The sequence below is a fragment of the Diachasma alloeum genome, unplaced genomic scaffold, assembly GCF_001412515.2.
Source record: "Diachasma alloeum isolate Michigan unplaced genomic scaffold, Dall2.0 Dall_scaffold_00271, whole genome shotgun sequence".
In the NCBI taxonomy this organism is placed as follows: domain Eukaryota; kingdom Metazoa; phylum Arthropoda; class Insecta; order Hymenoptera; family Braconidae; genus Diachasma; species Diachasma alloeum.
Genome location: NW_021680410.1, coordinates 829620 through 855762, shown reverse-complemented (window position 1 = coordinate 855762; position 26143 = coordinate 829620). Strand labels below are relative to the sequence as shown.

The 26143-nt window shown below is 42.1% G+C and overlaps 1 protein-coding gene across 1 annotated transcript; it reads left to right on the top strand.

Moving 5' to 3' along the window:
- Positions 1-1274: 1274 nt before the first annotated feature.
- LOC107037800 (dynein heavy chain 5, axonemal) lies at positions 1275-26143 on the top strand (the record flags this gene model as incomplete). The annotated part of the gene is given in 11 exon segments (XM_029126091.1): positions 1275-1367; positions 3589-3828; positions 4754-4911; positions 5349-8596; positions 9274-9947; positions 10332-13418; positions 14042-16993; positions 17560-19104; positions 21523-22407; positions 23489-23940; positions 25428-26143. Coding segments are annotated over 11 exon segments (14016 nt in total).

The following is a 26143-nucleotide window of genomic DNA, read 5'->3' as shown; positions in this document are numbered from 1 at the left end:
AAAATTCAAATGGATTAATTGTACTGACGCAGTGAAATTTTTATTATTAATTGCGAAAATTTCGTCATAAATGTTCTAAATTCAAATGTTGACACTGAACAGGCGCTCGCTCATGAAAAAATTTCGCAGAAAAACGAAGTGGAATCGATAGAAAATTCTATTGGATTTCCATTCGAATTTTATTGAAAAAATCCGCCGATTCACTGTGTTTTTTTAAATTAAAAAAAACAATAGAAATTATGTTATAAACAAAATCAGTAACATTTTCAACAGGAAATTGTCGATATACATTTCCAAGCTTTTTTCGTTCTTCTTTCATCTATTTTCATTAAAAGAATCAAACAACAAATTTTCAAAATTGATCCTTGAAATTTCTATAGAATATCTCAGAATAAATCCTATAGAAAAATAGAATTTTATTTATCGTTTCTATAGAATATTTTCCATTGCCCAATCCTATTGAAAAATTAATATATTAGTGTTTTTTTCAGTAGAATCGGCCATGATAATAGAAACTTTCATAGAATTCTAATCAAATTTCCTAGCGGATTTAGCGTTTTTGTAGTAGAAAATGTTCAATAGAAACTATTTCATTTTAAAAAAACATAGAATTTCATCTTTCTATAAAACTTTATCCATTGAGACATTTTCAACAGAAATCCCTCGAAATTCATTTTCCAAGTCTTTTTCTACCCTTCTTTCATCTCTTTTCATTAAAAAAATTAAACGAAAAAAAAAATTGAAAAATTGAGGGTAAAAATGTATAGAAAATATTTCAATAGAATAAGGCATTTTATTCATTTTTTCTATAGAATATTTTTCATTGAACTTTCTTATTGAAAAAAAAGCGCAGATAAAGTCCGGAATTTTTCAGTAGAATCGGCCAAAAAAATAGAAAGTTCAATAAAAATTCAATAGAAATTTCTAGCGAATTCGCTAGATTTTTCTATGAAATTTTGTTCGTACGTGTCGACACTGAACAGGCACTCGTCTTCAATACGTGAAGCACTAAGTATTTGCAAAGGATTATTCATGCGATTTGAAAACACTGTGGAAACACCAGTCACTCTCCAAACGAAAAACTATCGACTGGAGAAGCTCTCTGAAAAATCAAATAGAATAAAGCGTGAAACTTGGTACCAGACACAGAGGGTTTCCTTGCCAACTCACCCTCTGACAACGGTGGTGTCACGCTTATCGCCTTCACACGAAAACCTCGCGCCTCTGTGTGCCAGTTAGATTTTCAAACCCCGGTAGCACGCAAATACGCGAGTATGTTCGTACAGGGCCTCCGGGCTGGTGAAAGATCCGATGGTTCTGATGAAGCCAGCGAGGACGATGATGAGCTCAGTGATGATGCCGTTCAGGTTGCAATGCAATTATCGTAACGACATTCATTACATTTCCATATTAATCGTAAATAGAATAGCTTCAATAGAAAACCCGAGCACTTTGTAGAAAAATTGTTATTGGAGCTATACAAAATTCCTTCAAAATCTTATTTATTTAGTTAAGGCCCGGGTGGATTATCTTTCGAACGTTATCTCGATTGTTTTTCCATCCTCATAATGTAAAATATATCACAATTTTCATTGAATTTTACAACACGCAGGAGTCCCTAAAAATTATGATTGTGCAATCAAAGGAAGTAGAAAAAAATGAAGATTTTCAAAGAGCGTTTTTAATAAATATTAAGAAATAAGTCCGATAGAGAGGAAATAGTGAATGGATAAGTTATAATGGTAACTTACGATCTGACAGCCATTAACTACTGTGTCAAATGATGACCTAACAGCCATTAGATACATCAAATTATTAATCTGCAATTTCCTCCCTATTGGATTTATTTCCCAATATTATTTAAAAACGCTCTTTGACAATGTTCAGCTTTTTTTCAAGGTTTTTTTGATTGTACAATTATAATTTTTGGAGACTCCCGGACTATGTAAAACTGAATAGCAATTGAAGATCGTTTCAGATTGTCAAAATAAAAAAAACAACCAAGATCACGTTCGAAAGATAATCCACCCGGGGCTTAATTAATTTATTTATTTAGTGGAGATAGTTCCAACAGCATAATGCCAATTACAGGATCAAATTAAATACATACATTGTGCATACTAGATTTAGATGTTTTGAATAACATATGAGGTATTGTCAAATGAGTCAACGGCTGACACTCACCCTCTTGGAAATTGATCTCGATTTTTTCTACGACAGGGAGACTAGAAAACCTATCTCTTTATTTTTTTCAGATTTTTTAAACAGACCATTTCGGAAATATGATTTTTTTCTTTGTTTTTTCGTTTTTTTTCAATAACTTCAGTTTTATTCATCCGGTTTTGATTTATGACACGTCGAAATTTTCGATTTTCTACTACCTATAAAAATATTTTGAGTGATTTTTTTTTTCAACCGATAGAGTCACATGATACCGAATTTTCAAAAAAAAAAGTTGTAAAACTTGAATTTTCAAAATTATGTCACGTTTTATTTATCTCGTCTTTTTGGTAGTAACTCTTGTAATCAAAACAAGGATTTTGAGCCGTCATAGAAACTAGGTTTCGTCCTAGATCCATTTTATTTTCGATTTTTTCTTCTCAAAATTCACGAATTTGGTCAAAATACCCCAAAATGGCGTTGATTGAATTTGATTGTAAACAGTGTGAAGTGCATTTAAATGTATATTTGTACGTTACATATTTTTTTGATCCATAATCAAAGTCGTTTTGGAGTGTTTTGACCCAATTCGCGGAATTTCGAGAAGAAAAAATTAAAAATAAAATAGATCCAGGAGGAAACGCAACTTGTATGACGGCTCAAAATATTTGTTTTGGTTATAAGAATTACTGAAAAAAAGATGAGGAAAATAAAAAGTGACATAATTTTAAAAATTCAAGTTTTTCAATTTTTTTTTTAAACGGTAGATGGTGGCATAACTGAGGTGTAACACGATAAGTAATAAGTTACGATCTTGTGGTTCTTGTAAATTTCAGTAAAAATTCATAATTCTTAGTAAGATTCATGTGAATCTTAGTAAAAAAAATGGATTCATGCTTCGCACCGACTTCTATTCAGTAGCCAAGCGGTAAACCGGGTTAAGTCGACTTTGACTTTTGCCCAGTTTTTGATGAATATCTCGGAATCTAAGAGAGATAGCAAAAATTTTCTCATGAACTTTTTTGTAGAGCCAATTGAGTGTTATAAAAAAGGTCATAACAAAAATTTCTCTGTCTCTTTTAGATTCCGAGATATTCGTCAAAAACTGGTTCTAATATAAAAATCAATATTTATCAACTTTTTCATATCAAAGACCTTTTCAATTTGAACTATAAATTTTGTAATTATGATTTTGTGTTTGTGCAGAAGACGGGAGCGAATACAATGACACGTGTAAGAACACTTAATAAAACTCCTCTGAAAATGTGGCTCGTAGACTTCCTCCATGAAGTCATCAACGATTTTTACATGAAAAAATTCCTCAGCGAATATATATATCTTTACAGAGATTTATATAGAATGTTTTCATACGTGTGAAACTAACATCTATTCTCTTTCCAAAATAATACTGCATTTTCCCTCGGATAGAAACGCCGCGAAGAATGCGAGAGAAAAGCCCGTCGAGGGGAGATGGATCCCCGATTGGAGTTCGCCTTTCAGCTCTTGATGGATGGCACAGGTTTGCCACGTCACGAGGTAATGGACCATGTATTCGAAGGGGATATGCTGGACGAGATAAATCAGCTGTTTCTCCCACACATGAGATCAACCCTTGTATGGTACTACCAGGTGACTGACGAGCCTGAACAGCAGCGGCCGAATGACACGGTAATTCCGTTAATTCATTTCAGGATGAGCTACTCCACCCGTTGACTGGCTACATAATTAGAGCTGCGGGACACCCTTGATTTTCAGACATGACTGACCACTCGCAGTCTAATGTGTAATTCTTGTTTTAAACAATAAAATCAGAAGCGAAGTGGTAAAACAGTTCAAGTCAACTCATCTCCGAGTTGAGTTTTTGAGGAATATTTCGGAATCCAAGGGAGGTAGGGAAATTTTTGTAATTACATTTGTTGCAGCTCTCAATCGGCTCTGCAAAAAAGGTTATAACAAAAATTTTGCTATCTTCCTTAGATTCCGAGATATTCATTGAAAACTGGTCAATATTCAAAATTGACTTGTACCATTTTACCACTTCGCTACTGAAATATGATAACTGAACGTCAAGTAAGGGAAAGTGGGGCAAAATGAAACAGATATGTATAATTGATAAAAGACAAAAATTGTTCCTTATCAAATTCTAAATAATTCGTGATCCGAAAATTTTCGTAGATCTTTCATAGTTTGGGTGCTAGGCCGATTTGAACAATTAAATTGTTGATGATAAATAGCTGCAATGCCTCAAATTGATTGGAAATTGTATACTTGACGTTACGTGATCATATTCCATCAAAAAAAGCATTACGCATTAGAAGGCGAGTGGTCCGTCGGTCAATTTAGAAGCACTTTTTTTTCTTTTTTTTTCGGTGGCTTGGCACAGTGGGTAAGTTCGTTGCCTCACATGCGAAAGGTTTCGAGTTCAAATCCCGGCCGGGTAGAATGGTGCGATCTAACCATTTAAAGTCTTGATCATCATCGCAGTATACCCTAACCGGGTCGAAGCGATATAAAATAACGATAAAAAAAAAGAAGCACTTTTTTGGGGGTGTCCCGCAGCTCTAAATGTGTTTCTCTCGTTCTCGTTCATTAGGGGCAGACAATAAAGGGCAGTACAAGAGCAACTCCCGGTAATCCAGCGCCGAATAAATCCAAGGAAGTGAAGGAGGCGAAGGAACCTATCAAGAAGAAGCTTTTTTTGACTGATGGGTGGCAGGTTCCATGTACGGGAGTTTGCATCTACATGTTTCGGTATTTTATCATCAATGCACTAACGAAAAAATCGCATAGAAAAACTTAGTGAATTCAATGAAACCGTTCATCTCCATGGCATTAATAATTATCAATAAAATTCAAGGGATGTTAGAGAAATAATTACAACGTTGATCAAATTATGATAAGTGTGACGTTTCGCTAATCATTTTAGCTTTCACTAGTTGCTCATCGAAAGAGCTGTAGGGGAACCATTAGAAAATGCCTGAATATAAAAAGTTCTATAGAAAGATAAAGATGTATGCAAAACTCTACAATTTTTCAATCGAATAATCCAGGAACTAACAGAATTTCCAATAAAAGTTCAATCGAAATCCAATACTTCTATGTTCTATCGAATTGGCTAGGTTTTTCACTGAAATTTTTTCATCCGTGTGATTCTCGAGCAATCAGCTGCATGTTGTTTTGACTAACAGAATAAACACATCCAAACAACTACCGGAAGAGGGCTTTCAAAAGGATTTATTCACTGGTGTCATCAACATACACAAGGTAGGCATTATAACAACCATTCAGCGAGTGGTGGAGCACGTGTTCATGGATGCCCTAGCCCACCCGGGGGGTGAAGAGGAGGAAGACTGCCCGATGATAAAGAGTCTCCTACTACCAGGACTTAGATCATTCTGTAGTGCACTGAAGGTATGTGAGCTTGTGCTTGAGGAGGGAAATATATTCGACGACGGCGAGGCAATGATGGAGGAGGTCCACAATTTCGAGACAGCTAAAGCCCTCGTCTCTAACAAAGGAGTCGAAAGGGTCGAGGAACGCGTGAGAATATGGATTAAAAAGTTGAAAGATTTCATTCTAGAAAGCAAACAGGTGAGACGAGAGAACGATAACTCAGGCCCACAACAGGAATTGGAATATTGGAAACGCAGAGGAGCACAATTTAGTCAATTAGTCAATAAACTTCAGGACACTGAAGTCAAAATGTCTCTTCTGTGCCTCCAAGTTTCAAGGTCTAAGTTAATCAAAGAGTGGGTCGATGCTGAGGATGAAGTGACGTATTGTTACAATGAAGCTAAGGACAACGCCAAGTTCATTCAGGCCCTCGAGAAATGCTGTCATTGTTTGTATCTTGACGATCCAGTTAAGATGAGAGACTCGTTGGTATCCCTCCTGCAAACTGTTAGGCTCATCTACAGCGTCTCGAGGTACTACAATACTTCGGAAAGAACGTCATCGTTGATGGTGAAGATCACGAATCAGATGATCGTGGCATGCAGGGACTACGTCACTACTAGAGGAAGGGAGACAATTTGGGAATTGGAGAGGGTGACAGCTAGATCGAGGCTGAAACACTGCTTGAGGCTGAATAAGGCGTACAGAGAGACTTACAGACTTGTTCGCTGTTCACCAGCGATCACCGAACAGGAGTTTTCGTTCTCAGAGACGCAGGTGTTCGGTCGATTCGACTCGTTCTGTTCACGAATCCGAAAGATATTGACGATGTTCGATCTAATTGACGATTATCAGAAGCTATTTGAGAGAAGGATGGAGGGTCTACTGCTAGGGGAAGCCTTGGAAGAGGCAACGCATGCCTTTGAGGAAGCAAAGAAGATCGCTACAGGCAAATCTTATGATTACCTAGACCCAAGGAACACCGACTTCGACAGAGATTACGACGTCTTCATGGCTAAAACCGATGCTTTGAAAGCCCACGTGGGCGATATTATCGAGAAAAACTACACCGATGTCTGGGAGACACCCCAGGGCATTCGATTTCTCACGAGGTTCGAGAAAGTCAGTAAGAAGATTCCTCTCACAAAGTTGGATGAGAAATACTCCCTCGTTGTGAGGTACTGTGACAAGGAAGTTGAGAGGACTTTGAAGCTGTTCAAAAAGCAACGGGACGATCCACCACTCTCCCGACACTTGCCACCAATCGCCGGACGTCTCACTTGGGCGAATTCCTTGAAAGTTCACTTGGACGAATTGGCGAATTCCGTGTCTAGTCATCCTGTTTTGAGGACACTTCCCCTCACCGCGGACCTTGTGAGACGATACAATCATGCTGTTACCATACTTCTTCAATATCAAACGGATATTGCTGAAGTATGGACTCATCAGAATTCCTGGGTGATTGAAGACTGTCTCAAGAAGACTTTGCTTGCTATCGACAAGGAGATGAACAAGATCAAGGTCAACCTCGAGGGGAGAATTATTCTGCTGCTCCGTGAGGCTGATTGTTTGGCCAAGCTGAAGCTAGAGATACCGATAGTTGCGAAAACAATTTTGGTCAAACGTGACCACTTCACTTTGAAACATGATTCCCTGCAATTGGTCATCGAGGAATTCGTCTCCACTGCGCGAAGGGTCAAACTGGAGGTGAGACCCTTGCTGCTACCTCATCTGGTGCGTGTTGCATCGCTCTTGATGCCTGGGTTGAAGACATTAACATGGACAAAGCCAGGATGGCAGGACTTCTGCCAGCAATGTAAACAAGAGATCGGAATATTCGATGTGTTGATAACCAGAGTTCATGATGTGTACGCAAATAGGATTCTTCAGGTGCTTGTGAGCATGCAGAAGATCACCCTGCACGCATTACCGGAGGACGAGCCCTGGTGTATCGAAGAGTTTCTGGAGAAGACTGAAGAAGCCTGTAGAATAGCAGCGATTGATCTTCATCGGAGAAGCCAAATGGTGGAAGAAGCTGTTGAGGAAGTCCTCCAATTAGTGAAAAATGCAGCAGATAGCTTTAAAAATACCGGTGAACCGGACAACTTCGAGTTAGCTAATGGTGATGGAGCACCCAGTCAAGACGGTAATGAAGATGGATCTCAACAGCAGCAGGATTGGACTGTTGTGTGGGCATGTTTTGATGATCCACACCAGTTACTCACTGCTACTGGGGGTGGTCTTTCTAAGAATATGCAGGAAATGGTGAAGAACGCTGTCTCCGAAATGAGGAGATATTACTCGAGAAAAGTTGTTGATGTGTTGATTAAAGTAACAAGAAGCTCGTTGGATGCTATAAGACGTAGATTCGTACATGAGATTAATCCAGAGACGGCACCACGTCCTGTATTCCTTCTGCATGCAACCCTGATGATTCCGTCGGTGGTGGTGAAGCCGAGTCTCGAGGAGGTGCAGGAGACTCTCACTGTCGCTGGTAAAGCTATTGCTGGGGTTTCCAAGGGTGTTGCACAGTGGAGTGCTGGGGGTCATAAGAGTTCGTGGCGCGGGGCACCTTGGGCACCCAAGAAAAATCTTATGGACGTGGTGATGAGAGCTCAGGTGCATGCGGAAAGAAGACGCGACGAGGAGCCCGAGGATCCAAAAATCCGAAGGAGACGATTATTCAAAATTGTCTCTGAAGAACGTCCGAGCTTTCCCATTCAACAACGTAATTTCCACAGTCTTGTCATGGAGAATAAGGAAGTCATCAAAGTGTTATCAATGTTGAGCTCGTGTACACAAGAGTTGCGACAGGATTTGACGGAATTCTTGGATCAGTGGACACCGTACAAGTATCTGTGGAAGAATGAACGAAGTATGCGGGAACTTCTCAATGTATCGTTATCGGAGTTTGAAATTACTTTGAGGAAACACAGCGAACTTGAAGATAAGTTGGCTACTGAATTGGATATGACGTATTTGGGGTCGGCAATTGCATTGCACACGGAGAAACTTAAGTTTGGTTTATCTACGGAAATTAAAAGTAATTATACTGTATCATCTCGTAGTTTTTTTTTCTCTTTTTATGTGTACGTGTGTGGCGTCGTCGTGTAGCTAAACGGACGCAAGTGCCAACAACTCTCCTTCTTGAAAGCCACAAGGGCATATATTCCGTTTCAATGTTATTTCAATTTTTCGTCCAATTTCCGAACAAAAATGTATTAACAAAAAAATCTCTACCAAAGGGGCGTAATTAACGAGCGTAATTAAGTCCACCCTTACGTCTGTTTGCCATTATTAATCGTACACATTTGAAAAACACATTTATTATGAGAATTACAACCAAAGGGGTGTAATTCTCCTCACTTACGCTTCTTTGCCGTTATTAATTCAATTAATTTTAGAAATGCTCGAGGAAATGAGAGAATATTCGTTATTCTCAGTGTAATCGTAAAATAAATTACAAGAATCAGAAAAATATTATCTTATCATCTTACAGATAAGATATTTAAGTTTAGGATGGAAATAATTCCAAGTCACGCATTGCGAAATAGATTGCTGACAAAAAACGTTACATTCTCTTTTTAAAAGAGGAAAAAAAACATATGCCCCTTTGGCTTTGAAGAAAAGAAAGACTCGCAATGATGGCACTTATGTCCCTTTACCTATACGGCGACGATGTTCACATTTTGTTTCGTTTATTTTATGTCTAATTTACAGATTCCACCCACAAGATAGGGCAAGTGATGAAGAAGAAATATCGCAGGGAGATGGAGTACGTGTATGCAGTTATGAATGAAATGGATAGAAAATTGGAACGACAAATTCGTGATTTGGATGACGTCAGACTGATAATGGAAACCCTGAAGAAAATCCGGGAGCAGGAAGTCGATATGGAGCTGAGGATCGATCCCATTGAAGAGGCATTCAACATTGTGACCCGTTACGAGGTGCCTGTTGATCAGGAGTGTCTGGAGATGGTGGAGACACTGCGAGAATCCTGGGGACAGATATTGGCTCGGGCGCATCAGAGCCACGTACTGCTGCTGCAACTCCAGCCGCAGTTTGAAGAAGAATTGCGGAACAATTTGGAGAAGTTTAGGATCGATAATGAAGCTTACTGCGAGGAGTATAGAACTAGCGGACCGATGCAGACGGGATTGACTCCCCGTGAAGCTTCAGATCGTCAGATTCTGTTTCAGAACAGGTTTGACGGGATGTGGAGGAAACTTCAAGCTTACCAGAGCGGGGAAGAGCTCTTTGGTTTACCCATTACTGATTACCCAGAACTTTCGCAGATTCGGAAGGAGTTGAATCTACTCCAGAAATTATACAAGTTGTATAATGATGTTATTGATAGAGTCAGCAGTTACTATGATATACCTTGGGGGGAGGTAATGATAATCACCCTAAGCTGTGTCAATAGTGTCCTATTTTTAATTATTCATTAGTTTTTGCTGATGAATGAAAGCTTTGTAATCGCGCAAATTGAAGGATATCCAAGTACTTTGGCGACGTTTTATTCAGTGAAATGCTTTTATACTTTTGTAGTTGAACGACGCTCAAACGAGATTCTAGAGCGTTGTTTGGCTGTAATTTACGTTTTTATTTTGATCGTACGCCTTTTTGAAACCTAAATTCCGATTTTCATAACAAAAAAAAAAGCCATCAAACATCATATTCACATTAAGCGTAAATTACGCATGGCAAAACCTAACTTACGTTTAGGTTTTTCCGTGTGAATACTATCCAATTTCGAATCATTAATTGGTTCTTAGGTAAACATCGAAGAGATCAACAATGAGCTCATGGAGTTCCAAAACCGCTGTCGAAAATTGCCGAAAGGTTTGAAAGAGTGGCCAGCCTTTTTCGCCCTGAAGAAGACCATAGACGACTTCAACGACATGTGTCCACTCCTCGAGCTGATGGCCAATAAAGCGATGAAGCCTCGTCACTGGCAGCGAATCGTCGAGGTGACGGGTCACACCTTCGACCTCGAGAGCGAAGGCTTTTGTCTGAAGAACATCCTAGAAGCGCCTTTACTGAAGTACAAAGAGGACATCGAGGACATCTGCATCTCTGCGATGAAGGAGAAAGATATAGAGGCGAAGCTGCGCCAAGTCGTCAACGAGTGGTCTTCACACGAGTTGACCTTCATGACGTTTAACAACCGAGGGGAATTGCTGTTGCGAGGTGATACAACAGCGGAGACAATCGGCCAGCTGGAGGACAGCCTCATGGTTCTAGGATCGTTAATGTCCAATCGCTACAACGCACCGTTCAAGAAGCAAATCCAGCAGTGGCTGTCCGATCTCTCTAATACGAACGAGATCCTGGAGCGTTGGCTGCTGGTGCAGAACATGTGGGTCTACCTCGAGGCTGTCTTCGTCGGCGGCGACATCGCCAAGCAGTTGCCCAAGGAGGCTAAGAGGTTCAGCAAAATCGACAAGAGTTGGCAGAAGATAATGCAACGGGCACACGAGACACCAGGCGTCGTCCCCTGCTGCGTCGGTGATGACCTCCTGAAGCAACTTCTTCCTCATCTTCAGGAGCAATTGGAACTCTGCCAGAAGTCCTTGAGCGGATACTTGGAGAAGAAACGAATGATGTTCCCACGATTCTTCTTCGTGTCAGATCCAGCCCTGTTGGAAATCCTTGGACAAGCCTCGGACTCCCACACTATCCAAAATCACCTGCTGTCGATATTCGATAACACGAGGTTCGTCAAGTTCCACGACATCGAGTACAACAAGATGACAGCTATAGTCTCATCCGAAGGTGAAATCATAGTTCTAGAGAGGGCTGTGAGAGCTGAAGGATCCGTGGAAACGTGGTTGATGCAACTCCTGCAAACATCGCAGCAATCTCTGCACTCGATAATTCGTCAAGCAAACCTCATGATGAACGATCAGAACTTCAATCTCCTCTCGTTTCTTGAGAAGATGGCTGCGCAGGTGGGTCTTCTTGGGATCCAAATGATATGGACGAGAGACGCGGAAGTCGCATTGATGCAGGCACGTGCCGACAAGAAGATCATGGGAGAAACCAACAATCGCTTCCTCGAATTACTGAACACCTTGATCGACCAAACAACCAGAGACTTGACCAAGATCGACAGAACGAAATTCGAGACACTCATCACGATTCATGTGCATCAACGAGATATTTTCGATACCATGTGTCGACTGAACGTGCGAACAGTGACCGATTTCGAGTGGTTGAAGCAGTGTCGCTTCTACTTCAAAGAAGACCTGGACAAAACTAACATCCACATCACAGACGTTCAATTCATTTATCAGAACGAGTACTTGGGCTGCACAGAACGCTTGGTGATCACACCTTTGACAGACAGATGTTATATCACACTAGCTCAGGCCCTCTCGATGTCAATGGGAGGTTCCCCCTGCGGCCCCGCTGGGACCGGAAAGACGGAGACCGTCAAGGACATGGGTAAAACCCTTGCCAAGTACGTCGTAGTCTTCAACTGCTCAGATCAGATGGATTATCGGGGATTGGGAAGAATATACAAAGGTCTGGCTCAAAGCGGAAGTTGGGGGTGCTTCGATGAGTTCAACAGAATCGAATTACCAGTCCTCTCAGTAGCCGCCCAACAAGTGGCCGTCGTCCTAGCAGCGAAGAAAGAGAAGAAGAAGCAGTTCATCTTCACGGATGGTGACCAAATAGAGATGTGCCCCGAGCTCGGAATCTTCATCACCATGAATCCTGGTTACGCCGGCAGAAAAGAACTCCCGGAAAATCTGAAAATACAGTTCCGAACAGTTGCCATGATGGTGCCAGATCGACAGATTATCATTCGAGTGAAACTCGCCAGTTGTGGGTTTTTGGAGAACATAACGCTAGCCAGGAAGTTTTACACTCTGTATAAACTGTGTGAGGAGCAGCTGACTAAGCAAGTTCATTACGATTTTGGGTTGAGGAATATATTGTCGGTTTTGAGAACTCTGGGGGCGGCAAAGAGGGTCAACAGCAAGGATACTGAGAGCACCATTGTGATGAGGGTCTTACGAGACATGAATTTATCGAAATTGATAGATGAAGACGAGCCCTTATTCATCTCCCTAGTCGCTGATCTCTTCCCTAATCAAGCGTTAGAGAAGACGTCTTATCCTGAACTGGAGACGGCAATCGATAGTCAGGTGCAGGAAGACGGTCTCGTGTACCATCCGCCCTGGGTCTTGAAGTTGATCCAACTGTACGAGACCCAACGCGTCCGGCATGGAATAATGACACTAGGGCCTGAAGGTGCTGGCAAAACCACTTGCATCCACACATTGATGAAGGCCCTCACGCAAATGGGAGCTTATCACCGGGAAATGCGAATGAATCCTAAGAGTATAACAGCAGCCCAGATGTTTGGACGACTAGATGTAGCCACGAATGACTGGACGGATGGAATATTTTCAGCTCTCTGGAGAAAAACCCTGAAGTTGAAGAAGGATGAGCATGTCTGGCTGGTTCTTGATGGCCCAGTAGACAGTATCTGGATCGAGAACTTGAATTCAGTTCTGGATGACAATAAAACCCTGACTCTGGCCAACGGTGATCGTCTGTCGATGGCTCCAACCTGCAAGATTATATTCGAACCTCACAATATCGATAATGCAAGCCCTGCCACAGTCTCCAGGAATGGCATGGTCTACATGAGCTCTTCTGGTTTGGATTGGAGACCAGTCGTCACCGCGTGGCTTAAAAACCGAACTCCGCTCGAGCAGAATGTCCTCGACAAAGCCTTCGACGAGTCGTTCCTTCAGATCTACACATGGTGTACGCAGACCCTGGTGCTAACTATAAAAGTACTGCAGACTAATATCGTCAGGCAGATGCTGTGCTTGCTGGAAGGAATGGTTTGTAATAAATCACCTTTTCATACCTCATGTATCTATTTTCCTGACACATGATTCAGTATTATCTCAACAATTATTTAAATGTTTTGTGTCAAATTATTCATTTAATAAATATAAAATTGATTCAATCGGTAAATATCACCACGTGATTATTTATATCATATTGCGAGCAAATCGATAATTTGTTCAGCCAAAAGTATATAAAAATCTTAATTCTCTTCAAAATGGATAAGTTATAACCTCATTTTCATCATTTAAAATCATTAAATGTTAATTAGCCGTACCGTCTTGCGTCAGGTATACTGAGATGGAAGTAATTGCGATACGATAGACTCGCTAGAATCGCTCTCGTTATAGTCGCGTCTCCCTTTATTACGATTTTTCGTTGCTCGAGCGCACCCCCCACTCCTTCCACTCGCAACTCCTGAATGTGAACATTTCAATGTATTCTTAGATACGCATTATTTTGCATTACCGCGAACTCGAAACCGTGAAATACTATGCCGCTAGATTTGTAAAAAATAATGTCAGTTCACACGTCACCGTCATATAGAGAAATTGATGTATACCTTTAGTTTCATTCGATATTCCAGTTTCCTAGATTGCTAGTCACATTCCCACAGGTCCCACCGGAAGTCCCTCCCGAAGAGGTCGACGATGACGATGACGAACGGGACAAGCCTCAGCCGATGACAGCAGAACGCCTAAAACGTCTCTACATATTCGCGTTAATCTGGGGAATCGGTGCATTACTTGAAACTTCAGATAGATTGAAGTTCGATGAATACCTGAATACTAACTTCGGAAATCTAGACCTCCCGAAGTCCGAGAAATACCCGGAAGCCAGACTTTTCGATTTCTACGTGAACGACAAGGGCAAATGGGACACCTGGACCACACTAGTCACCAATTACACATATCCCGATTACGCAACCCCAGATTACAGCAGCATCCTCGTGCCAATCGTTGATAACGTGAGGATTCAGTATCTGATTGATATGATCGGTAAGAAGGACAGAGCGGTGTTGTTGATCGGTGAGCAGGGTTCAGCGAAGACAGTCATGATGAAGTCCTACATGAAGGGGACTAATCCTGACACAACGCTGGGGCGATCCTTCAACTTCAGTTCGGCTACGACACCCTATCAATTCCAAAAGACCATTGAGAGCTACGTAGAGAAGAGGATGGGCAATACGTTTGGTCCACCTGGTGGGAAGAAGATGCTGATCTTCGTGGACGACATCAATCTGCCCGAGATCAATGAATGGGGCGATCAAATCACCAACGAGATCGTCCGTCAGACCATGGACATGAAGGGCTTCTACTCCTTGGAGAAGCCAGGGGATTTCACGACGATCGTTGACGTGACGTTTCTGGGAGCTATGGGTCAGCCAGGAGGTGGAAGAAACGACATCCCCTCTAGGTTGAAGAGACAATTCTGCATATTCAATTGCACTCTCCCCAACGACGCATCTATCGATAAAATTTTTAGCGTCCTCGGTGAGGGGCATTACAACGCCAAGAGGGGGTTCTCAACGGAAGTGAGGATGCTGATCAAGAAGATGGTGCCTTTGACGAGACTACTGTGGCAGAGGACGAGAGTAAAATTGCTGCCAACACCAGCTAAATTTCATTACGTTTTTAACCTACGTGACTTATCGAGAATTTGGCAGGGCATGATCGGCACACTATCAACGGTGATTGAGAAGGAGAGTCACCTTATGCTCCTGTGGAGGCACGAGTGCAGCCGAGTCTTCAGTGATCGCTTCACCATTCAGGCGGACAAGGACTGGTTCGACCAGGAGGTCAACGACATCGTCGTCGAATACCTCGGTGAACAGTACACAGAAATGATGGGGAAGAACCCAGCATTCGTGGATTTTATGAGAGACGCCCCAGAGCCAACCGGTGAAGAGGGTGAGGACGCCGACATGGAGCTGCCAAAGGTCTACGAGCCAGTGTTCGATGACCAGACACTTCGGGATAGACTCGAAATGTTCCTCGCTCAGTTTAACGAAATGCAGAGGGGCGCTGGCATGGACTTGGTGTTTTTCCCAGATGCAATGCTGCACCTGGTGAAGGTCTCACGAGTCATCAGACATCCTCGCGGGAATGTGATGCTTGTAGGTGTTGGTGGCTCTGGAAAACAGAGTCTCACCAAGCTATCGTCGTTTATCGCTGGATACAAAACATTCCAGATTACCCTCACACGATCCTACAATGTAACTAATTTCCTCGAGGATTTGAAGTTTCTCTATCGATCTTGCGGAGGACAAGGGAAGGGCACAACCTTCATATTCACGGATTTGGATATCAAGGAGGAGGGCTTCCTGGAGTACTTGAACAACATTCTGAGCTCTGGGGTCATCAGCAATCTGTTTACCAGAGACGAACAGACGGAGATTATTCAGGAATTAACACCGATCATGAAACGAGAGAATCCAAAAAGAACTCTGAATAACGAACTCGTCATGGAATACTTCCTCCAAAGGACCTGTCAAAATCTTCACGTTGTCTTCTGCTTCTCACCGGTTGGTGAAAAATTCCGTAATCGGGCGCAGAGGTTTCCGGCACTGATTTCCGGCTGCACTATCGATTGGTTTCAACCTTGGCCACGTGATGCTCTGGTACTCGTTGCAGACCACTTTCTTCATGACTTCGAAATCGCGTGCAGTCCAGAAGTGAAGAAACAACTTGTCACTGCTTTGGGTTCGATTCAAGACGTCGTTTCAGAAACATCTGCCGAGTACTTCCAGCGATTCAGGAGAGCCACTCACGTCACGCCAAAATCATATCTCAATTTCATAGGAGGATACAAGAATATCTATCGAGCTAAGCAACACGAGTTGGGAGAAGGTGCTCGAAGAATGGACACTGGCCTAGCAAAACTCGAGGAAGCCTCGATATCTGTAGAACTCCTGAAACGAGATCTTGCTGTGATGGAGCAGGAATTGGTTACAGCATCGAAAAAAGCCGAAACAGTACTTCTAGAAGTGACTGAGAGAGCCACACAAGCAGAGTCATTCAAGAACCAGGTGCAAAAGGTCAAGGAAAAGGCAGAAGCCCTGGTGGCCAACATCGCCGAGGAGAAGGCGCTCGCAGAGCAGAAATTGGAAGCTGCAAAGCCGGCTTTGGAGGAGGCAGAGGCTGCCCTGAACACAATAAAACCAGCGCACATTGCTACCGTTCGAAAGCTGGGGCGACCCCCGCACTTGATCATGAGGATCATGGACTGCGTCCTGATTCTCTTCCAGAGGAAGATCAGCCTGGTGATTCCAGACCCAACTGCCATGTGTCCAAAGCCCTCTTGGGCGGAGTCTCTGAAGATGATGGCGAGCACGACATTCCTCCTCCAGCTCCAGAATTACCCAAAAGACATCATTAACAACGAAATGGTGGAGCTCTTGCAGCCGTACTTCAAAATGGAGGACTACAACATGGAAACGGCTCGACGAGTGTGCGGCGACGTAGCTGGATTGCTCTCGTGGACGAAGGCCATGGCCTTTTTCCACTCTGTTAATAAGGAGGTCCTCCCACTGAAAGCTAATCTCACCCTGCAGGAGGCTAGGCTGAAGGTGAGTCAACATAGTTAGCCATGTCAATTCATTTATTCCACATCTAGTATTCAAAACCATCTTTAAAATGATTCGGTAATGATTGGTACAACATTAGACTTCGAATATCTTCAAAGGTACTATGTACTACTTTGATGCAAAAACGTATAAGTCGTGGCTTCTTGAGTGCAGTATTTCTCCGGTCCTATCTTATTATATCCATCAGGTTTTTTAAATTAAATTTGATGGAGATAAAGTATTTCTTCAATTTCGTCGCACCTTCTTATAACAATAAATAAAATTAATTACATATGGCAATACCTTCATTTTTGAAGAATTAAAATTATTTTCTTTCAATGAGGTAACCAAGTTCTTAAAGGAACCAACGGTTACTGGCGAAGAATTCAATTCTCACCAACTCTTGACATGACCCAGGACTCACGACGAGGACGTAGTTGGTGTTCGAATTTGATCGATGGCCTATGATATTAGTGTACCATTGTTTACCAAACGATTTACAACCACCCTCTGCTTTCAGAATTTATTAATGTTTATATGCCCCTGTTAACTACCATTTACCGCTAAAGGTAGCGATGGAGGATCTTGCAGACGCGGAGAGGGAACTCTCCGAGAGAGAAATGGCGCTGCAGGGGGTGAAGGCCCAGTACGACGCAGCTGTCTCCGAGAAACAGCGTCTCACCGATGCTGCTAATGTCTGTCTGAGGAAGATGACAGCTGCTACAGCGTTGATCAACGGTCTCGGTGGCGAGAAGATTCGATGGACCGAGCAAAGTGGAGAATTCAAAATTCAGCTGGGGAAACTCGTTGGGGATGTCCTCCTGGCCACTGGGTTTCTGTCATACTGCGGACCCTACAATCAGCAATATCGATCACGTCTGGTCAACTGTTGGATGAACATCTTGACAACGCGGGCTATTCCATTCACCAAGGACTTGAATATCATCAGCATGCTGGTGGACACCTCCACGATATCCGAGTGGACGCTTCAGGGACTGCCTAATGATGAACTGTCCGTTCAGAATGCCCTGATTGTCACCAAGTCGTCGTCGTATCCCTTGCTGGTGGATCCTCAAACCCAGGGAAAGATGTGGATCAAGAACAAAGAGACGTCTAATGATCTGCAGATCACGTCCCTGAATCACAAGTACTTCAGGACTCACTTGGAGGATAGTCTCTCCTTGGGAAGACCACTTCTCATCGAAGACGTTAATGAGGAGCTTGATCCGGTCATCGATAACGTTCTCGAGAAGAACTTCATAAAGTCAGGATCCATCGAAAAAGTCATCGTCGGGGACAAGGAGTGCGATGTGATGCCCGGGTTCATGCTCTACATAACAACTAAGCTTCCAAATCCAGCTTACAGTCCTGAGACATCAGCCAAGACCTCGATAATCGATTTTACAGTGACGATGCAGGGCCTTGAGGATCAACTCCTGGGGCGAGTGATCTTGATGGAGAAGTCCGAGCTCGAAGCCGAACGTGTGGCATTATTTGAGTCCGTCATGACGAATCAGAGATCCATGAAGGATTTGGAGAGCACTTTGCTACACAGATTGACCTCGTCGGAGGGATCTCTTGTTGATGATGAGGCACTCATCGGTGTTCTGAGAGAGACTAAATCAACAGCTGAATCCGTCAACGAAAAACTTCAGGTTGCTGCCCTCACGGAGAAAAAAATCACAATTGCTAGGGAGGAGTTCCGAGCTGTTGCTGCTCGCGGCTCGATTCTGTACTTCCTCATCGTTGAAATGAGCAACGTCAACGTCATGTACCAGAACTCGTTGAAACAGTTCCTCACGATATTCGATAACTCGATCACTAAATCAACTAAGAGCAACATCGCGTCCGAGAGAATTGAGATAATTTTGGGTCATTTGACGTATGAAGTGTGGGGATTCACTTTGAGAAGTCTCTACGAACGTCACAAGTCCCTGTTCACTCTCATGCTGGCCATGAAAATAGACTGCTATCGAGGGGCGATTTCCCATGCTGAGTTCATGGCCTTTATCAAGGGTGGAGCATCTCTAGATCTCAATGCGGTGGCTCCCAAACCCTTTCGCTGGATCCTGGATATCACCTGGTTGAATCTCGTCGAAATTAACAAACTGGAGGTTTGTAATAAACACATTACAAAAGTTCCTATTCAAAAAATTAAAAAAATAAAATATAGAGAAAAGCAAAATCATTTAAAAAAATAAATTCATAAACAACCATTTTTATGAACAAATTTGAACCAAATTTAGAAAAGAGACCGAGAAGAAATACCACCATAAAAATTGGAATAATTAGGTCTTCAGTCAAACAAATATTTTTTAATATTTTATCTAAAATACGAATCGCCCAAATAGTCACAATCACCTAAAAAATGATAAACAAATAGGGGAGGGTAGGGCAAACCGGACCACTGACAGAAAATTGGTAATTCTTGTTTTTTTTTTCTTTCCTTCAAATCAGGAACACTGAATGTGGTGAATTAAAAGTGAGTTTCTTGAAACGTAACTGTCACCGGGGTTTTATAGACAAGAAGTGCGGTTCAACCGCAATTTAATCAGACTTGCTAATCACCTCAAACCACAGATGACTTTGAATTTTTATTTTTGCTTCCGAATGGAAACAAAAACAAAAATTATTAATTTTCTGTCAGTGGTCCGTTTTTCCCTACTCTCCCCTATATAAGTTTTGAGCAAATATTTCTTCGTCGTTTATTCTCTCCTGATTATTTATCACACAACTTATTTCAGAGATAATTTTTAAAAAGGATGTGAAATGACAAATGCATATTCCTCAGAATAAACAACAAAATTCCAAATACGAATGTGAAAAACAATTTTTTTTAACGTAGCGCACCACGTGTTTTATGTCTATTTTTGGAGGGATAGATAGACAAAACGGACTAAAATTCCACCCACTTTTTATGAAAACCAAAATTCCGATGAAAGTCTTAATTTTACTTCGTAGGCCCCTATTAACAAACTAATTTACTCCGAATTTCTAAATTGTTATTTTGAAAAAAAACAATACCTTCTAATCAAGCATTCGTGTTTCACATCAAGAATCGTACTCAAATGCGCGGAACGAAATGTTCACTAAAAATTACTGAACTCACAGTTCGCTCATCGATTACGGTATCGACTCAGAAAATTTAAGTGACGGTATCGTAATTTTTCACAGGATATTCAGGTAGAAATTACGGAATGCCCTGGAAAAATTCCGTGATTATAGGTAAAAATTACGTGACAGTTCCGTAAAATTTCTTACAACCACATTTCACTCCGGAATTACAGAAAAGATACATAATTTTTATTGAATATTTCTCTCCGTGTGATCATCCAAATGAAAATCGTCTAGTATCTGGTACGAAGAATATCAAATCAAAATACTTTCCTCTCTGAGCGCAAGTAAAGTGGGGATACGTAATTCTCTGAATTCTACTCCTCCACATTCCCTGTGGTATCTTCGACGAAGATTGGACTGTATTCATCGATATTCCCACAGGTTTTCTCTGAGATACTGACGAAAATTGAGTTTTCGGAGAGGGAATGGCGACTGTGGTACGAGAAGGAAAGACCGGAAGAGGAGGAACTGCCCTGTGGCTATCAGAAGAGTTTGGACGTCTTCAGGAAGCTCTTGCTGATCAGATCCTGGAGTCCGGACAGAACTCTGTCCCAAGCGAAGCGATATATCGTGGAATCACTTGGCAAGGAATACGGCGAAGCCAAGATTCTGGATCTCGATGCGACGTGGGCTGAATCTGAACCGGAGACTCCGTTAATCTGTATTTTATCGATCGGATCGGACCCGAGTCCGTCGATCACAGCTCTGGCTAAACAGAAGACTCTGCCGTTGCGAGCAGTGTCCATGGGACAGGGCCAGGAGGTCATTGCGAGAAAATTGATTACTGACGCTATGAGCACTGGGGGTTGGGTGCTCCTGCAGAATACTCATCTGTCCCTGCCGTTCTGCACTGAAGCCATGGAGACTCTGGTGGAGGCTGACAATATTCATGAGACCTTTCGGCTGTGGCTCACCACTGAGGTCCACGCGCAGTTTCCCATCGGGTTGCTGCAGATGGCTATCAAATTCACTAATGAACCTCCGCAGGGGATTCGAGCCAGTCTGAAGAGGACTTATCAGGGGGTGACTCAGGATATACTTGATTACAGCACCCAGTCGCAGTGGCCACCTCTGCTCTATGCTGTCGCTTTTCTTCACANGTAGAAATTACGGAATGCCCTGGAAAAATTCCGTGATTATAGGTAAAAATTACGTGACAGTTCCGTAAAATTTCTTACAACCACATTTCACTCCGGAATTACAGAAAAGATACATAATTTTTATTGAATATTTCTCTCCGTGTGATCATCCAAATGAAAATCGTCTAGTATCTGGTACGAAGAATATCAAATCAAAATACTTTCCTCTCTGAGCGCAAGTAAAGTGGGGATACGTAATTCTCTGAATTCTACTCCTCCACATTCCCTGTGGTATCTTCGACGAAGATTGGACTGTATTCATCGATATTCCCACAGGTTTTCTCTGAGATACTGACGAAAATTGAGTTTTCGGAGAGGGAATGGCGACTGTGGTACGAGAAGGAAAGACCGGAAGAGGAGGAACTGCCCTGTGGCTATCAGAAGAGTTTGGACGTCTTCAGGAAGCTCTTGCTGATCAGATCCTGGAGTCCGGACAGAACTCTGTCCCAAGCGAAGCGATATATCGTGGAATCACTTGGCAAGGAATACGGCGAAGCCAAGATTCTGGATCTCGATGCGACGTGGGCTGAATCTGAACCGGAGACTCCGTTAATCTGTATTTTATCGATCGGATCGGACCCGAGTCCGTCGATCACAGCTCTGGCTAAACAGAAGACTCTGCCGTTGCGAGCAGTGTCCATGGGACAGGGCCAGGAGGTCATTGCGAGAAAATTGATTACTGACGCTATGAGCACTGGGGGTTGGGTGCTCCTGCAGAATACTCATCTGTCCCTGCCGTTCTGCACTGAAGCCATGGAGACTCTGGTGGAGGCTGACAATATTCATGAGACCTTTCGGCTGTGGCTCACCACTGAGGTCCACGCGCAGTTTCCCATCGGGTTGCTGCAGATGGCTATCAAATTCACTAATGAACCTCCGCAGGGGATTCGAGCCAGTCTGAAGAGGACTTATCAGGGGGTGACTCAGGATATACTTGATTACAGCACCCAGTCGCAGTGGCCACCTCTGCTCTATGCTGTCGCTTTTCTTCACACTGTCGTTCAGGAGAGGAGGAAATTTGGACCTCTTGGGTGGAATATTCCGTATGAGTTCAATCAGGCGGATTTCGCTGCCTCTGTTCAGTTCATTCAGAATCATCTGGATGACATGGACCCCAAGAAGGGAGTCTCTTGGCCTACTGTTTGTTATATGCTGGGGGAGGTAGGCTTTCAGGGCGTAATGCCATTAGTTGAAGTTTAGATTTGTGCATGAGATCACTGTTGAAAATTTTGGCTCCATTTCACGGTACATTTTATGAAATTTTCATCGAGTCACAGCTCCACTCAAAGTTTGAATAATCTCGTCATTGGAAATTGAAAAGTTGATGATGGAATCAATGTGAAGGGTGGGGTTTTCTTAAATTATTCTATGAAAATTGATAGAAATTAATTTCAATAGTTGCATTCATGTATCTATTGACAATTCAAGTAAGTTGGACAATTCCCATCTTTCTGTTACTCTATAATTTTACATTGAATACCTTTCTTCTCCCTTCAATCGAATTCAATGTCGTTCTCCTGAAACTGACGAGTAAGCTGTCCATGAAATTTCTTTTTTTTTTCGAACAATGAAAATAGCTATTTTTGTCACAAAGCTGAAAAAAAAATTTCAGGCGAGTGTGAGGGTTGCAGATCGAGGCGAAGCCGAGGAATCCAATCACACGAGTCAGAAAAGTCGTTTTCGGCCGAGTGACGGACACAATTTTTCGAGACAATGTCCATAAACAGCCTACGCCGTACACGAAGTGGCCGTAAAACGACTTTTTACGGACACTCTGATGAAAATAGCTATTTCTGTACTGTTTCACACGATTCCTCGCCTGGGAATTGGTTTTGCATACTTCCCAAACCAGGAAACTTGAAAATCACTACAAAAAATCTTGTCCCCCGCTGTTGCGATATGTTCTTTTTACTCGTGTGGGATTGGCGCCCGAGCCGAAGGCGAGGACTTTTTAACCAACACCAGTAAAAAAAGCCCGGAAAAATACGGCTTGATCCGTGAGATGTATGTGGCGTTCGCCGAAGGCGAATGCTGCCCTCCCAAGGGTCAAAGAATACTTTTACGCACTCGTATCGCACCCTATTTTTCATCACAATTTGTGGAAAATGGGATTTTGAAAATTTCACTTTACGCACAAGTGATGAAAAAATCGTAGGAATTCCACAAATTTTAATTTCCGTACTGTCACTGAGACGTAATAAATTCGTACTGTATTCCCTGGAACACCTCCACCCATCTCCAGGTTCAATATGGGGGTCGAGTCACCGACGATTTCGACAAACGTCTGTTAACAACATTCACCCACGTCTGGTTCTGCGACGTTCTCCTAAGGCCTGGTTTCGAGTTCTACAAGGGGTACAAAGTCCCTCAGACTCGAATAATCCAGGGCTACATGGAGTATATCAACAATCTACCTGCTACTGACACACCGGAAGTCTTCGGCCTGCACTCGAACGCCGATATAACGTACCAAATAAACACGGCGAAGGGTATTCTGGACACGATTTTGAATGTCCAGCCGAAGGAGGGTGGCTCGCAGGGGGGAGAAACTAGAGAGAGTGTTGTGTACAGATTGGCAGACGACATGCTAAGCAAATTACCGAAACAGTATAATCCCTTCGATGTCAGGGATGCGTTGCAACGAATGGGGGCTTTATTACCGATGAATATATTTTTACGGCAGGAAGTGGACAGGTGAGTCTGTTCGATGCAATTCTCAATCAAATTTTCATGAATTTAGCAATGAATTAACCCCTCACGTACGCCGCCCGTATAGCGCGACTTTTCCCAACGGCCGGGAGACTTACGGCGCGTCAACTCCGTTATTCAATGAACGATAACTTAAAAACAGTCGAACGAAAAAAATTCAAATGAAATGCATTGGCTGTATTGAACTTTGAAATAAACTCCCAGGGAATTTCCTCATTTTTGACACCAATTTCAATGTTTGCCGACAATTGGTTGCCGAGATCTTCGAACATGCTAAATTTATTTATAACAAACAAATTATTCAACAAATCTAAATTTAACTTCTGCCATTCGATAGGAGGATCATTGAAGTATTTTCAGTTAAATTTTTTAAATTTTTGGGGGAAATTTTGTCGATAAACGAGATGATTTAATATGATTGAATCGGTTGGATGTAAAATTTTCATCTACAACTTTTGTTCATAGAAAAAAATATTATAAATGCATTGAAAAAAAATAAAATGAAATAGTTTACTGCAGAGACAATTCCATTGACTTCTCAAATATCTTTTCCAAATGTCAATATGTCTCTTAGAATTCGAGAAAATGATTTTTTACTGTTGACGGAAAGGGTCAACATTAACTAGGGTCAACCCATAAACTTGTCCTATCAGCCGGGGTCAATGCATGGTATCGACGCCGTACGTGAGGGGTTAATAAAACGTAATCATCGAATAGTTAATTTTCCACATGTTGTTAAGTATCAAATTATCATTATTTAATTATTCAATAACAATTAAATTCTGATCATAAATTGATCAATTAATTAGGTATTTAATTGTTAATAACTATTACTAAATTATTGGAGAGGTGAAAGACTGAGGAGCTCGGGAGGAAATGCGGAGTCCTCATGACTACAAAAACGAAATTGTGTGTGATATTTACTAAGATGTGATGAACAGTCATTAGACAATAGTCGTCAACTCCCCTTTGCAATATATCTATACAAAATCTTCATTTTGTAAGTTCCTAGAGGTAGCAAAAGCTATAATATATTGAGATATACTATGAGAAGGGAATGTAAAAGGCCTTAAAGTCATACTATCTTGCAAAAAAATTATTATTTCTAAATTATTGGAGGCAACCAATCAGTTTCAGGCACTCGAAAAAACTTTCAAAAATCGAGGAAATTCGATAGAAAATTTTATTGGATTTTACTGACTGTTTTTTGTAGAAAAAGTCCGATAGAAACTATTTTGCAGGAGAAATTAGTAGAATTTTATCGTTCTATGCAACATTTGCTCTTCTGCCTTTTTCTACAGGAATTCTTAGATATGCGTCTGCTAAGTTTTTTCCACTTTATTTTTCTTGTCTTTTCATTACAAAAAAATCAAACCGAAGGAAAACCCGAATCGAGGAATTTCTATCGAAAAATCAATAGAATTCGAACTTTTTCCCTTGAATATATGAGATATTCACTCTTTTGTTGCCAGAATGAGACGAGTGATAGCCGAAGTTCACTCAACCCTGACAGATCTAAAATTAGCAATCGACGGTACCATCGTGATGTCCCAGGGCTTGAAAAAATCTCTAGATTCCATGTATGATGCGCGAATACCCGAGAAGTGGCAGAAAATATCCTGGGAATCAGCAACTCTTGGCTTTTGGTACACCGAGCTTCTGGAGAGGGATGCGCAGTTCAGGCACTGGTGCAATCATGGCAGGCCGAATGTCTTTTGGATGACTGGATTCTTCAATTGCCAGGGGTTCCTAACAGCCATGAGGCAGGAAGTCACGAGGGCGCACAAGGGATGGGCACTGGACTCTGTGGTACTTCAGAATCTTATCACTCGGTATAATAAGGAAGATATAAGGGAACAGGTGCAGGAAGGCGTTTACGTCCATGGCCTCTTCCTCGAGGGGGCGTCCCTCGATCGCAAATCGGGGAAATTGGTTGAGAGCAAGGCGAAGGTCCTGTATGAACAAATGCCGGTCATCTATATTTACGCTATCAACACGACTGCTGGAAAAGACCCGAAACTGTACGAGTGCCCCATTTATAGGAAGCCTCAGAGGACAGATCTCAAATATGTGGGCTCGATAGACTTCGAGACAGACCACAACCCTCGGCATTGGACGCTTCGAGGTGTTGCTCTTTTATGTGACATCAAGTAAAAAGATGAAGTTTCATTTAGAAAATCACGTATGA